Source organism: Dromiciops gliroides, chromosome 1 (genome assembly GCF_019393635.1).
Source record: "Dromiciops gliroides isolate mDroGli1 chromosome 1, mDroGli1.pri, whole genome shotgun sequence".
Lineage (NCBI taxonomy): Eukaryota > Metazoa > Chordata > Mammalia > Microbiotheria > Microbiotheriidae > Dromiciops > Dromiciops gliroides.
In genome coordinates, this window is record NC_057861.1 from 750,008,744 (window position 1) to 750,022,951 (window position 14,208).

The 14,208-nt window shown below is 41.5% G+C and overlaps 1 protein-coding gene across 8 annotated transcripts in view; it reads left to right on the forward strand.

The window, feature by feature from the left end:
* Positions 1–14,208, forward strand: part of TASOR (transcription activation suppressor) — an 88,254-nt gene that overhangs the window by 69,360 nt on the left and 4,686 nt on the right. For 6 of the 8 annotated variants that reach the window (XM_043978644.1, XM_043978640.1, XM_043978641.1 and 3 more), the window contains 4 exons: positions 1,869–2,824; positions 4,611–4,733; positions 5,291–5,450; positions 11,964–12,072. In XM_043978644.1, the coding sequence (XP_043834579.1) occupies positions 1,869–2,824; positions 4,611–4,733; positions 5,291–5,450; positions 11,964–12,072 (1,348 nt within the window). The remainder of the gene's footprint in view (positions 1–1,868; positions 2,825–4,610; positions 4,734–5,290; positions 5,451–11,963; positions 12,073–14,208) is intronic. The other 2 variants (XM_043978645.1, XM_043978642.1) reach the window with 1 other exon arrangement.

Here is a 14,208-nt window from a genome sequence, read left to right on the forward strand (position 1 = left end):
CCATCTAGCTGCCTCTAAGTTGATTTTTCACAAATCTGCAAAGCTATTTATTAAACCACAAACCTGTCAATATATAGATCAGAGGATATAAATTCAGACCAGCTGCTTCATAATTGTATTCCATACAGAGAAGGCATATTACAGCAACTCTAGGTGTACAATAGGTAAGTGCTAATTTGAACAGGGAGTTTACTATGTGATTAAAGTATTTTGAAAGAATTAGATGAAGCTAAGGGCTTTGATTTGAAGGATTTTCGATTTCATAGACACATCTATTCGCATCTATTAGGAATAACAATTAATATTTGCCATTAATTAAGGGAACTGCAGTGACTGAAAGCCTTATAAAGTGGTCATGAAAATGAAGCTCAGTCAATTCAGTCAGTTAGTAAATATTTATTAAGAGGCTACTATGTGCCAGGCATTGTGCTCAGTGCTGGGAATACAAATGGGAAGGAAAAAGAAAGACATTCCCATTGTCAAGGAGAAAGAGCCACAAGCTGAAAAGCCATTAGGGGAAGAGGGTAGGTGGCAAGGTAGGGAAGGAGATGTTAGACCTGATTTCTCTCCCTAAATGGAGCCTTTGGGGTTCATGACTCCTTTAGTCAGAGGAGGAAAAGGTAAGGTAGTAACAAGGTTGGTGTGATACCAGAGTTAATTGGATCCTGCAGGACGGTGAAGCGTGTCTAGTGATGAGGCCCTTCGGGTATGGCAGAGGAGGCAGAAGAACCCCAGTGTGTATGCAGGGCAGCCAGGTGGACAAGGGGCCTTTTAAAGGGCCTGCTAGCCTTGTGCCAGTGATGTAAAGACAGAAGGAAACCGCCCCCGGCCCCCAGAAGCCAATGTTCTACTGAGAGAAACCATTTGTAGGATAAGGCAGTATCCCAAATAAATAAACACTTTGGGGTTGATTGCTATCAAAATGAATGTACTACTTTAAATTACTTTTTAAAACTTTGTATATGTAAAAGACAGCATTTTCTAGTGGAGAAAACAGTTTTTTACAAATTCTGAAATGTGGCTGTGTATGCTGTGTGGCATTTTAGTTAAGTAAATCCTTTCTCCACTGGAAACATCTCACAGCCTGTGTTTTAAAAGTGTTTATAATCTATTGGAGGTTCTTCTCAGTCAGTTTTTTGGGAGCATGTAACACACAGACTTAAAGTGGACATTTATTATGTTAGCCTAGCTGTTGTCTCAGTGCTTAAGTATTACGGATGGAGATGGCCATTGTTGCCATAACTTGGCAACCAATAACAGAACTGAGCAAACGTGATCAGAGAACAACCCTTCAGCACCGAGTTTGCTGAGGGGAAATAGGTAGCTCTGCCTTCTGTTGGTGCCAGGCTGGCAGGTTTCTCTCACTCAAAAAGGAAAACAACAGAATCCTGTTTCCCCCAATTGCTCCAAGTTGCTATTTTGACAAATAGGATATGATTGTGATTCACACTTGTTTTCTAGTTATCAGCTTCTGTGATGAAAATAGCTTTCTATGTGAACTAGCATTGGACATTTTTCCAGTTTTAGGGACAAATGATGATTTGCTTTAAACTGCCCCCCCCCCTCCCCTTTTTTAAAGTGAGGCAATGGGGGTTAAGTGACTTGCCCAGGGTCACACAGCCAGTAAGTGTTAAGTGCCTGAGGCCAGATTTGAACTCAGGTCCTCCTGACTCCAGGGCCGGTGCTCTATCCACTGGGCCACCTAGCTGCCCCTAAACTGCTTATTATACCATTTGGCACTGAGGGTTTCCTTATAGGGCAAAGAGAACTTGGGCGCTTACGCTGTTCCTTACAATGATTTTATTAAGCACAGTCTTTGTGTTAATCTTTGTGATTCGTTCTTATAATAGTTACCTTTTCCTGTGTAGGTATGAAATCACCAGAAGAACAGCTGGTGTGTCTGCTGCCAGAGGACGCCTTCCCTAACGATCCCCGGGTAATAAGTAGACAGAGGAGCTCTGATGACCAGTTTCCATACTCTCCATTTTCAGACGCGCTCAAGGGGACAGCAGAAGATGGAACATTAGCAGGTCAGGGGATGAAAATGGAAGAACAGTGTGTGCTAGCAACAGAGAATCCTTTGGTAGCTACACAGGCAATGAGTGGAACCACAGAAAGTACAATGTTAGAAGAATATACTTTTTTTTCAAAGAAAATAGAAGAGATTTTGAAGCAGAAAAATATTTCATATGTCAGTAGAATTTCCATACCTTCCTTCTCAGCACAAGAAAAAATGGCTCGACTTTCTGCATCTGTATGTTCTGAAGCCTCTGAAATTAGTGTGCAGGAGTTTATAAATGGCCTGCATGAAAAATTGAATATCATCATTGCTAAAACATTATCCTGTGGCCGGCACACACCTACAGTCAGTCCTAGTACTGAAGACGGTTGTACAAAGACAAGGTTGAACCCTCTAATAAGTCAGGTTTTACAAGTTTCATCAAGCGACTTCAACACCGAACTGGGACCAGAATCCCGTCATCATCCTGTGCAGAAAGAGACGGACTTCCATGAGCAGCCCTCTTCCACCACCTTGGGTTTGGCTGAAGTAGAGCAGGGTCAGGGCCACCAGGCCCTAGAATTCATACGGACGCCTGAACAGACGGCTTCTAGTGAGGGCCTCCTGGAGCCCGTGGAAAAGGAAAACTCCAAAATGCCCAGTGACCTAAACATTTCTACTCAGCCATCTTTGTCAAATTTTATAAGCCAGTTAGAGCCAGAAGTGTTTAATAGCTTGGTAAAAATCATGAAAGACGTCCAGAAAAATACTGTGAAATTTTATATTCATGAAGAAGAAGAAAGTATGCTTTGCAAAGAAATAAAGGTAAATATACTTGAAGGAAATACAAAGATACCAGCATACAAACATGAATTTGGTTTTGGTAAAGAACTTAAAATCAAAATGTTTTAGAGTCAGATTCTTAATTTGCTTTATTATTATTACACATGCATATATGTGTGTGTGTGTGTGTATGCTATTATACTTATATAATATATAAAGATTACTTTCTTGCTTACAAGTAATGCTGTTTTCCCACACTACCTTGTAAGTTTTACCTGGATTTTCTTTCTTTCTTTTTTGGTGAGGCTATTGGGGTTAAGTGACTTGCCTAGGATCACACAGCCAGTAAGTGTTAAGTGTCTGAGGCTGGCTTTGAACTCAGGTCCTCCTGACTCCAGGACCGGTGCTCTATCCACTGCGCCACCTAGCTGCCTCCTGGATTTTATTTCTACAGAGAGTCAAACAACCTTTAAAAATTACTAATCCATGGCATACTTTGTTTCAGTGAGTGACAATTTTTTTTAGTGTAGAAGATAATACTACAATCTTTAACATTCTTGTGATTGACTTTCTCAACTGCACTTTTGTATTCACGTGCCTGGTTGGGCACAGCCTCCCTTGCTACTGTGCTGCTTGGCTTCTCAGCATCCAGGCCAGGGCCGAGCCTCCTGCACAGGAGGTCTGAGCTCACACTGGGGCTGGGCACTCACTCTGAGGCATGTGCTTTGAATCAGGGAATGGTTCAGCCATGGAGCTGAAATGGAGCTTAGAGATGTTGGGTTCCCCCTTTCCCTTTTTTACCTTGGGTCTTCTGATGTAGCTATCCCTGCCCCTTCCCCTCCATCCAGTGTTGCTTCTCTTCTCCCTTGCATTTTATGGGTTATTTCATGGTTACCATATTACTAAAAATGCATATTATCAGAATTAATGTTTTGTTATAAAGAATTGTATGCAGAAAAGTGTATTTTCAGCAATCTCTAGTGAAAGATTCCAGTTCTTGGTGGCTGCAGGAAACCCCACCCCCCCACCCTACCCCAATTTTCCCATAGGTCTGTCTGATATATTAGTGATTGCATTTTTTGGCTCAGTGTGCCTTTTTCTAGGTAATTAAGTTGAAAGGCAGCATTGAATAACCTTACAGTCAGGAAGACAGGTTCATACTCTGCCACTGATGCCACCTTGAGCAAGTCCCCTATCCCTTGTTGATCTGCTTCATTTGTAGGGAGTTCCCACACTAGCATTTCCAAGAAGTAATAGGGTCTGATAGTCGGTGAACATAGGAAATGTTTCCTAGGAGAACTATTTAGCTCTGATGCTGCCATTGCACAAAGTTGGTATGCCTTTTTTTTGTTTCGTTTTGTTTTTTGCACAAAGTTGTAAAGACATTGAAGACAAGATCCTTCCTGGTCTTGGAACTGTTCTCCAGTGGCTTTAGAATTTCCTTCTGGAGACAATTTTGCTGTTTCTTTGGAATCCCTAGAACAAGGTGAAGGATAATGTGAGAAATATGTCCATGAAGACTTTGTGCGTGAAAGTTTCAAATGACTCCTTAAGAAGACTTGATTCTAAGTGAGGAGAGCAAGGTTCTAGTCTTCTCCTGGAGGCCACGGACCAGCTATTGGTCCTCATGGCACAGGGCTTCTCTTCTGGCTTTGGTTTCTTCATGTGTCAGGTGAAGGGGTGGACACAGGTGTTTGGTGATTTACGGAAGGTTTCATGAGCAGGTTCATGTCATGTTTCATGATTTGACTGTTTACTTGGCAATTCATAGCCAGTTTTTTTTCCTTGCGTATTTGTGCTTTTTCAGACTGTTTTTTTTCTTGAACAGGAATACCTAATTAAATTAGGCAACACAGAATGTCATCCCGAGCAGTTTTTGGAAAGAAGGTCAACATTGGATAAACTGCTGATCATCATTCAAAACGAAGACATTGCAAGTTTTATTCACAAGGTATGTCTGTCAGGCAGTAGCACTTGGTAAAAAGTGACTCGTCACTGTGTTTTGTTAGCCTGTGGAACACACACAGGTGTTTCGGTTTGTCATTAGCAGTGTATTGTAGGGTAGGGTATGGTGCTGTTGCCTTTCTTCCTGAGGTCTGAGATGCCCTCCTTTTTTCTCCTTTGCTTCGTTCTGCTCATCTCAAGTGCCACTTCCTCCCTAAGATTTTTGGTCACTACTGCATAGTTTAATGCTGTTATTGTTTGTCTATCTAGATTCTAAGCTACTTGAAGCTTAGAATCAGTTTAAGAATTTTTTTTTTGCAGCTTGATCATGTGCACACATGCCTGCCTGCCTTCCTGCCTTCCTATCTATATAAATGTGTATGTCTAAAGAGGGTGATAAATAATTGTGGTTTTTACCGTAGGTGATGGTCAGGAGCCCCACACAAACTTCACTTTTGTGTTAAAGTAAATTTTGTAGTTTTTAATAGATCTCATGTGGCCCCTTTACACTTGCATTTCCATGAGTAAATTACTTGGTGTTTAATTTTCTTTTTGTTTAAACAGGTACCTGGTTTAGTGACTTTGAAGAGGCTCTCCTGCGTTAGTTTTGCTGGAGTCGATAGCTTAGATGATGTGAAAAATCACACATACAATGAATTGTTTGTTTCTGGAGGTTTTATTGTGTCGGATGAATCTGTTTTAAATCCAGAAGCTGTCACAGTTGGTAAGAATTTTTCTTTCTTTCTTTCTTTTTTTTTTTTCTGGGTGGGGCAATGAGGGTTAAGTGACTTGCCCAGGGTCACACAGCTAGTGAGTGTCAAGTGTCTGAGGCAGCATTTGAACTCAGGTCCTCCTGACTCCAGGGCCGGTGCTTTATCCACTGCGTCACTTAGCTGTTCCCTGGGATTTTTATTTCTTAAAATACTTCCCATCCTAGTCTTCCTTCTTCACTTTTAGGTCCTCCATAAGTTTTCTTGGTTTTTAGCTTTTTCTCATTCTCTTAATTGTTGGATTGTTGTGCTCAACTCCCTTTACTTAGTTAATGGGTAAGTTGGTGAGAACTAATTCATAGCTTACCCATTGGATACTCCAATAAACCATAGAGTCATTGGTGTGGGTATTTCCTGTACTGTTGTAGCTTGTAGTTAGGTGGTACCATGAACAGAGAGATGGACCTGGAGACAGGAAGACCTGAATTCCAGTGTGGCCTCAGACACTTAGTAGTTGTGTGACCCTGGACAAGTCACTAGTCCTCTGCCTCCCTCTCTCATCTATAAAATGGAAATAATATATAGCAATTGTTATTTTATTTTATTTTACTTTTTAGCTTTTATAACTTCTTGATGACTTAGTATAATGTCTGTGAGTTATGTCTAGAAAAGAATCCCTCCAGCTGCCAAGTTGAAGTAGATTGGTACTCCTAATGACAGCTACAGAGTCTGTTGGTGGGCTCATACTCGGAACCTTTGAGGAAAACCTTTTGGAACTTAGGTTTGACTGGTACGGACTTTTGAGAGTCTAGCTTTCTCCATGCCACATGCCAGGATAGCGCTTTATGTTTTCCCAGATTCCATAGTTCTTTCCCTGGATGTGGGGAGCATTTTCCATCATGAATCCTTTGGAATTGTTTTGGATCATTGCCTTGCTGAGAGGAAATAAGTCTATCACAGTTGATCATCACACAATGTTCCTGTTACTGTGTACAATGTTCTCCTGGTTCTGTTTACTTCACTCAGCATCGGTCTGCTTAATTCTTTCATGGATTTTATTTATTGTTGACTCTGCTTGGAGTTTGTGTCCCTTGAATTATTGTTCCTTTCTTCTTTCCGTGTTATCCCTCCCTTCTGCCTGGCTTGTCAGAACCAAGCTGCCAGTTCTCACCCTGCCCTTCTGGGCAGGTATATTGTGACTAGCCTTTGTTAGATGAAATCTCTGATCAGAAACTTGTCATTCTGGTCTTTCAAAGTGAAATCCCCAAATCTCCATTTCATTCTTAGATGCAGTTTGAGATGGCTGCACGTCTCTTGCAGAGAAATCTGCCTTTGCAGCTCTAGATTTGAGGTTTTTTTTTGCTTATCACTAAATTATCAGTGTGACTTCGCAGGTTCTTTTCAGAATGACTAGAAATGATTAGTGGTTGAATGTCCAGCAAGGTTCAGGAGGCTCTGGTTGATGTCTTGGAGCTGCCCCGGTATCCTTAAGGCGAGGGAGTCACCACCCATCAGTTTCCATAACTTCTCACGCTGCCCTTGAGTACAAGACAGGTTCCTTCTGAATGTGGGGAACTTGGTCAGTCGGTCTGAGGCTCTTCAGGAACCCTGGCATCCCTCGGTCCACAGTGGCTTCCATCTTGTTTCAGCTTAGAATTCCTTTCTTTCTCATTGCTTCCTGGCAACCCTTCATGTTTCTTCCTTAATTTGCAAGTTCATCAGTGCTAGTTGGTTCGGGCAGAAAACAGTTGCAGGAGAACCACAGAATTTGCCCTCAGACTTGCTGTCTTCTTTCCTTCCTGCTCACCAACCATGGCCCGTGCCTAGCTATGGCACAGGTATCTGAACAGCTCAATTCCCCCTTCCTTGGACGGGAAGCTCCCCATGTAGGGGTAGTAGTGAAGTATTTAGCAAATAAAAGTGACAAGACATGAGGGCCAACTCTCTTGTGAGATGCCCCAGAGACTTGGTTTTTCTTTCCTGCTAATTTTCAGATACTTCTTTTCCTTTTTTTGATGATAAAACATTTTTATTTAAAATTTTGAGTTCCAAATTCTATCCCATCTTTCCCCCCTCTGCCTTCCCCCCTCCCTCAGGTGGAAAACGATCAGATATAGGTTATGCATGTGCAATTATGTAAAACATTACCATATTAGTCATTTTGTATAAGAAAACGAATAAAAGCAAAGAAAGAAAGGAGGTAAAAAATAGCATGCTTCAGTCTATGTTTATTTAGTATCAGTTCTTTCTTCTGGAGGTGGATAGTATGCTTTATCATTAGTCCTTTGGGATTGTCTTGGATCGTTGTATTGTGTGTGTGTTTTTTTTTTAATTTAGAATTTTATTTTTCCCAAATTACATGTAAATACATCAATTAAAAAAAAAAACACAACACCCCAAAACTGTTCCAAATTCTCTTCCCACAAACTCAAGCAATTCAATATAAGTTGTACACGAGCAATTATGCAAAACATTTCCACATTAGCCAGGTTGTGAAAGAAAACAGACAAAAAAAAACTTCAATAAATCAGCTAACAAAAAACATGCTTCAATCTGTATTCACATATAATTTTTTTCTCTGTAGATGGATTGCATTTTTCATAAGTCTTTCAGAGTTTTTCTTGGATTATTGCATTGCTGAAAATAACCAAGTCATTCATAGCAGATCATACGGGACATTTCATGTTGCATCAGCTCATGCAGGTCCTTCCAGGTCTTTCTTCTAGTGTCCTGTTCATCATTCTTTTAATAGTAAACTACATTTATGTAGTACTTTAAAGAGAGATTTCCTTACAATGAATCCATGAGGTTGATTATTACAATGACAACAGTAATAGATAATATTTATATATTACCTTATACCTGACACAGAATTTTCTTCACAATAGCCCAGCAAAGTACCATTTGTTTTGTCATCATCATCATCAATCGGTCATTGTCCATTAATCCTAGTCTGATGGGCTCTCAGAGCTTCCCCACATGTGCCTGTCTTCCAGCCCCCTCCAGCACTGACTTTTCCCACCTTTTGTCTTTTTTTCTCTTAATGAATGGTGTTGCCTCTCCTGCTTAGACATCACTGTTAACTTAGCAGTAAGGCAAATTAAGTGTTAATATCACCGATTGATTGCTCCTACAATACGACAAATGCAGGTATGATCAAGTATTCACAGTCCACAGCTAAACTTGCTCTACCCTGCTGGTGAGCAAAGCCATCCCTCTCTCATCACCTCTCTGAGACTCGGGTGGCCAAGGGACCCAGAGCCGCTGTGTACTTGCCGTTCAGTCTGTCGTGCTTCTGCCTTGCCACAATCTTTACTCTACCTTTTTTAGTGATTTAATTTAGATTGCTGGTATTTAGAGAAAGTGAAATCCCACCAAAGCAAGCTTCCACAGAAAAGTAAATCTTTATTTAATCATCACACAGCCAGTCGTTGATTTGATTATTCATTTTTTGGATTTTACCATCTTAAACAGTTGCATGCAAATGAGGCCAAGGAACAAAAATGCCCTCACTCCAGTAGCTTGTTGTTACTGCTCCTCCCTCCCTCCCTCCCTCCCTCCCTCCCTCCCTCCCTCCCTCCCTTCCTCCCTCCCTTCCGTCCGTCCTTCTGTCCTTCCTGCAATTGGGGTTGAGTGACTTGCCCAGGGTCACACGGCTAGTAAGTGTCAAGTGTCTGAGGCCGCATTTGAACTCAGGTCCTCCTGAATCCAGGGTCAGTTCTTTATCCACTGTGCCACCTAGCCACCCCCAGCCCCATAGCTTTTTTTTTTTTTTTTTTTTTTTTTTTTTTGGTGTGAGGCAATTGGGGTTAAGTGACTTGCCCAGGGTCACACAGCTAGCAAGTGTTAAGTGTCTGATGCTGGATTTGAACTCAGGTCCTCCTGAATCCAGGGCCGGTGCTCTATCCACTGCGCCACCTAGCTGCCCCTGCTTGTTTCTTTATATTGGAATTTAAGCATTTTTTAAATAAAAATTTGTCTTTGTCCCTCTAAATCATAAAAGTATTCCTACTCAAAAGAGGGACCATCCTACATCCTTGAAGAAGGGACCTGAACCTTTATGTTTGTGCCATGTTTTTTCCCATCATTTTATTTTAGGTCCTCATCTTTCCCTCCTCTTCTCCCCCCCCCTTTTTTTTTGGGGGGGGGAAGCAAGAAAAAACCCATTATAATTAAGCAAAACAAAATCTCACTTGGCCTTGACCAAAAGTAAAATGATACACCACAGTCTGAATTCTGAATCACTTCTTTGTCTGGGGGTTGGTAGTGTGCTGCATCATGAATTTTCTGCACTTGTGATTGGTCATTGTGTTGATCACATTTTTTGAGTATTTTCAGAATTGATTATCTTATGATATTGTATAAATTCTACCGATTCTGCTCACTTTACTTAATTAGCATCAGTTCATACCAGGCTTCTCAAGTTTCTTCATCACAGCACAATAGTTTTCCATAAAATTCCTATACCGTGACTTATTATTCAGCCATTCCCCAGTTAATGGGCCTCTCCTCAATTTCCAATTCTTTTCCACCAGCAAAAGACTTACTACAAATATTTTTGAACATAGGAGTCCTCTTCCTTCTTCTTTGGTAGATGTAGTAAGAATATTGGTGGGTCAAAGGGTAGCAACTTCTTTTGACCTTGTTCCCGATGGTTTTTCATACTGATTGGACCAGTTTACAGCTCCCCTGAGAGTGCATCATGGACTTGTTTTCCCGTAGCCCTTTCAAGTTTGTCGTTTTCCTTTATTGTCGACTTTGCCAATCTCCTGGATTTGAGATACTATTTCAGTTTTAATTAGTATTTCTCTTGGTAGTTTAGAGCATTTTTCATACATTAAAAATAATCTTTTTTTTTTCCTACTAAAATTTTCCCCAGCATCTCTTCCCTCACAGCCTTCTTGAGACCCTTATGTAACGATTGGAATGATGCCACCTGCTGGAGACTTACTGTAGAAAAGCGCCACTATGAGGTGAAGGTCTTTGAGGGCAAGACCATGCATCTTTTCTTTGGTGTCAGGAAGTGACGTTGGCTTGTGGGAGGAAGAAGGGGGAGCCTGGCCCTCTGACTCGTGCTCTTTCATGTGGACTCTGGCGGAGACAAGAGCTAGGAATGCTCGTTCCCTTTAATAGATAGATGAAGCTAGGCCTTTCTCTTTCTCTTCACCAAATTCTTATTCTCCTTAATAAATGCTTAAAAGTCTAACTCTTGGGGGTGGCTAGGTGGCGCAGTGGATAAAGCACCGGCCCTGGATTCAGGAGGACCTGAGTTCAAATCCGGCCTCAGACACTTCACACTTACTAGCTGTGTGACCCTGGGCAAGTCACTTAAAACCCATTGCCCTGCAAAAAAAAAAAAAAAGTCTTAACTCTTGCTAAAGCTTATAATTTATTGGCGACTACACGTTAGATTTTAGACAGACTAGCTAGAATTTTAGCCGTAACACTTATTAACAAATACTTTTTTGTTTTTGTTTTTTTTTTGCGGGGCAATGAGGGTTAAGTGACTTGCCTAGGGTCACACAGCTGTGTAAGTGTAAATGTGTAAAGTGTCTGAGGCCAGATTTGAACTCAGGTCCTCCTGAATCCAGGGCTGGTGCTTTATCCACTGTGCCACCTAGCTGTCCAAAAAATAATTTTTCTTTTTCTTTTTCTTTTTTTTTTTGGTGAGGCACTTGGGGTTAAGTGACTTTCCCAGGGTCACACAGCTAGTAAGTGTGTAAAGTGTCTGAGGCCAGATTTGAACTCAGGTCCTCCTGAATCCAGGGCCAGTGCTCTATCCTCTGTGCCACCTAGCTGCCCCTCCAAAAAATAATTTTTAAAGAGAAAAATATTAGCAAATTGATGATTACTTTGAAAAGGTCTGAAAATATGTATAATGTTCCTTTGGAGGAGATACAAGAAAACTTTATTTGTTATAATTTCGCAACATTTACTTTTGATTTTTTGCCTGGCTATTCTTTCTTTTTCCGTTGTAATCATCATGTACCTTGTCCATGTTTTTGTTTTCATGGTCGTCAGGCCCATGTTTTGGACACTTTGCCTCTTTTGCCTCTTTCACTATTGTGAGGGTCAAATGAGATAATTTTTTAAAAAAGTGCTTAGCATAGTGACTGGCTTTATAATAGTAGTAGTGCTTTATAATTGCTTATTCCCTTCCCCTTTTTATCATTGTGTCACCAGACACAATATAACCTATGCCCACATTTTTCACTTGGACTTTGATTGTTACCTGTGCTGTGCCCTCTTAGTCCAGGCCTCATGTTCTGGGCCCTAGGGTAGCCTGGGTGCAAATCAAAACCTGATTGCTGGCTGGGCTGGCAGCCTTGATCTTTTCCTGGTCACTCTTTGCCATCTGCTTAAGGATGCTCTGGCCACACCATTTCCATGTCCAGGGCTCCTGGAATTAAGTGCTTCTTGATAGAACTATCCAGAGGGAAAGAAATGAAAGCTTGTGAAAGACATGGAATACTTCATTTCTTTATAATTTGTCTAATGAACTGAATGACTTTTATTTTTTGTAACAGAGAAGCTCAAACGTTTCTTGGCATTTCTTGAAGACCTGAATACTCCGGATGGCAAATGGCAATGGAAAATCCATTGTAAAATTCAGAAAAAGCTCAAAGAAGTAGGCAGGTAAGTATTGGGAAACACATTTGCTATTTTGACTGTGGGTTTATTGCCATCATTCAAGCTTTGCTTTTACTTTTGATAAAGAAAAAAAAGTAGGAGTTGGAGAGGGAGAAGATTAGTTTTTCTCTGGAAACACAGGACTGCTTTTGGCTCTAAGAAAATTTTAGCCTCTTTGAAAGAGAAGTGGCTTTTGTTGTTGTTGTTGTTGTTGTTGTTCATAGGGTTTTTTTTTTTTTTTTTGGTGAGGCAATTGGGGTTAAGTGACTTGCCCAGGGTCACACAGCTACTAAGTGTCAAGTGTCTTAGGTCGGATTTGAACTCAGGTCCTCCTGAATCCAGAGCTGGTGCTCTATTCACTGGGCCACCTAGCTGCCCCCTTGTTCATAGTTTTTAAAGCTCTGATAAAGGCAAAATTGGACTTCTTAGTTGTAGTTGAGTGTGTATCAAATAATCAAAATGCTTTATTCTTTTGTTGTTAAGTAAGCAGTTCACCAAATTAGCTGGTTTGTGGCCAAACTAGGAAGGGTTGGAGGGTCCTTAAGATCCCTTCGTGGTTGCCAAAACTGTGAGATTTTAAATTGTATATATGAGTATCAAACTCCCCCTTTTAACTTTTCCCTTATATATCTCTCAGACCACTAAGAAAAAGAAGCCTCTGAGCTTTAATCAGTGAGGGATTAGTTTTTATTGTTTGGGAATTAATTAGACAATAAAAGGTGATACCAGTTAGGGAAATAGGAAAGTAGAAATAGAAATGAATAATCTTAGCTCTAAGCTTAGTCTATATTCCTTTATAAATAAACTCATTGAATCCCAAACTGCCTGCCAGGCCAAGAACCAGCACCGAACACCAAAGCACACGTGGCGCCACAGCTAAGGTGAAAAGCCAGAGAGACCGAACTTCCGTTCCACCCTCAGTTTTAAGCTGGTGTGCTGGAAGTTGCGGACTCCACCCCAAAAGGGAGGTCCTTCAAAAGCCACTCAGTAGCATGCGCTCAACTCTCAAATGATTCAGCTAAAACTTCTGTTTTTTACCACAGCAGTGTGACTACCCACTAAGGACTCTTACAGCTCGGCTGGGGTAATTATCTTGGGGAAAGCAGGAAGCAGATCTGCTACTGAGTCGGTCTAAAATGTTCTTGGGAAGCTCCTTGATCAGTCTCGAACAGGACTGTAGCGTTATGAGTCTCAAGTAGTGGAGGGACTTCCCCAGAGTCACACAGCTGGCACTTACCTGAGCAGACCCTGAGCCCATTGGTCTGCTCTTCTTTGCTAACCCTCATAGTAACAGAGTTCTGGGAAATCAGCTTTGAGATGGAAAAACTCATTGCTGTGGCCCTTTGGTTTATGGCGTCCTTAGATTTATAGAGCATTTAAAAAGTTTCAAAATACACTCCAACTTATTTTCTTTAGTTCAGCCCATATTAAATATTGCTATATGTAAGAGCGCTGTTCTGGGCTGGGACTGAGGGAGAGCAGTCTCTGTCTCTGTCTCTGTCTCTCTCTCTCTCTCTCACACACACACACACACACACACACACACACACACACACACACACCCTTATCCTTTTAAAGATTGAGGGTGGTGATAATCGTTATTTCATCATCACCTTCAGTTATCTCTGATGCTTCTCTCTCTCTGCCTCCCCAACCCCTCGAACCCACCCAATGTTGTCCCAGCAGTGCTGAGTTGCCAGGTATTTTGGTCCTACTTCCATTGTCTCTCACATAACCCCCGCCTTGTTTCTTCTCTGTCTTCATGAGGACCACTATTCCAGTTAAGGCTCTCTTCACTTCCTCTTGCCTGAATTATTGCAGCAGCCTCTTAATTGAGCTCCGATTTTAGTCTTTGATCTGCTCTCCACACACCTGCCAAAGTGTATTCAGAGCACACAGATCTGATCATGGCACTATATGCCTGGTGCTGTGTGACATGCTGGGCACAGAAAAAGAGGCAGAAGACCGTCTCTGTCCTTAAGGAGCTCCCTGTTGAATGGCAGAGACAACAGGCCCACAGCCATGTACAGACAAGCTCTCTGCTCCTTAAAGGGAAGGCACTGGGGTTGAGTTGGGGCTTAGAGGAAGCCAGGGAGATTGGTAGGTGGAGGGCAGGAGGGAGAGCCTTCCAGGCCTGGGGGA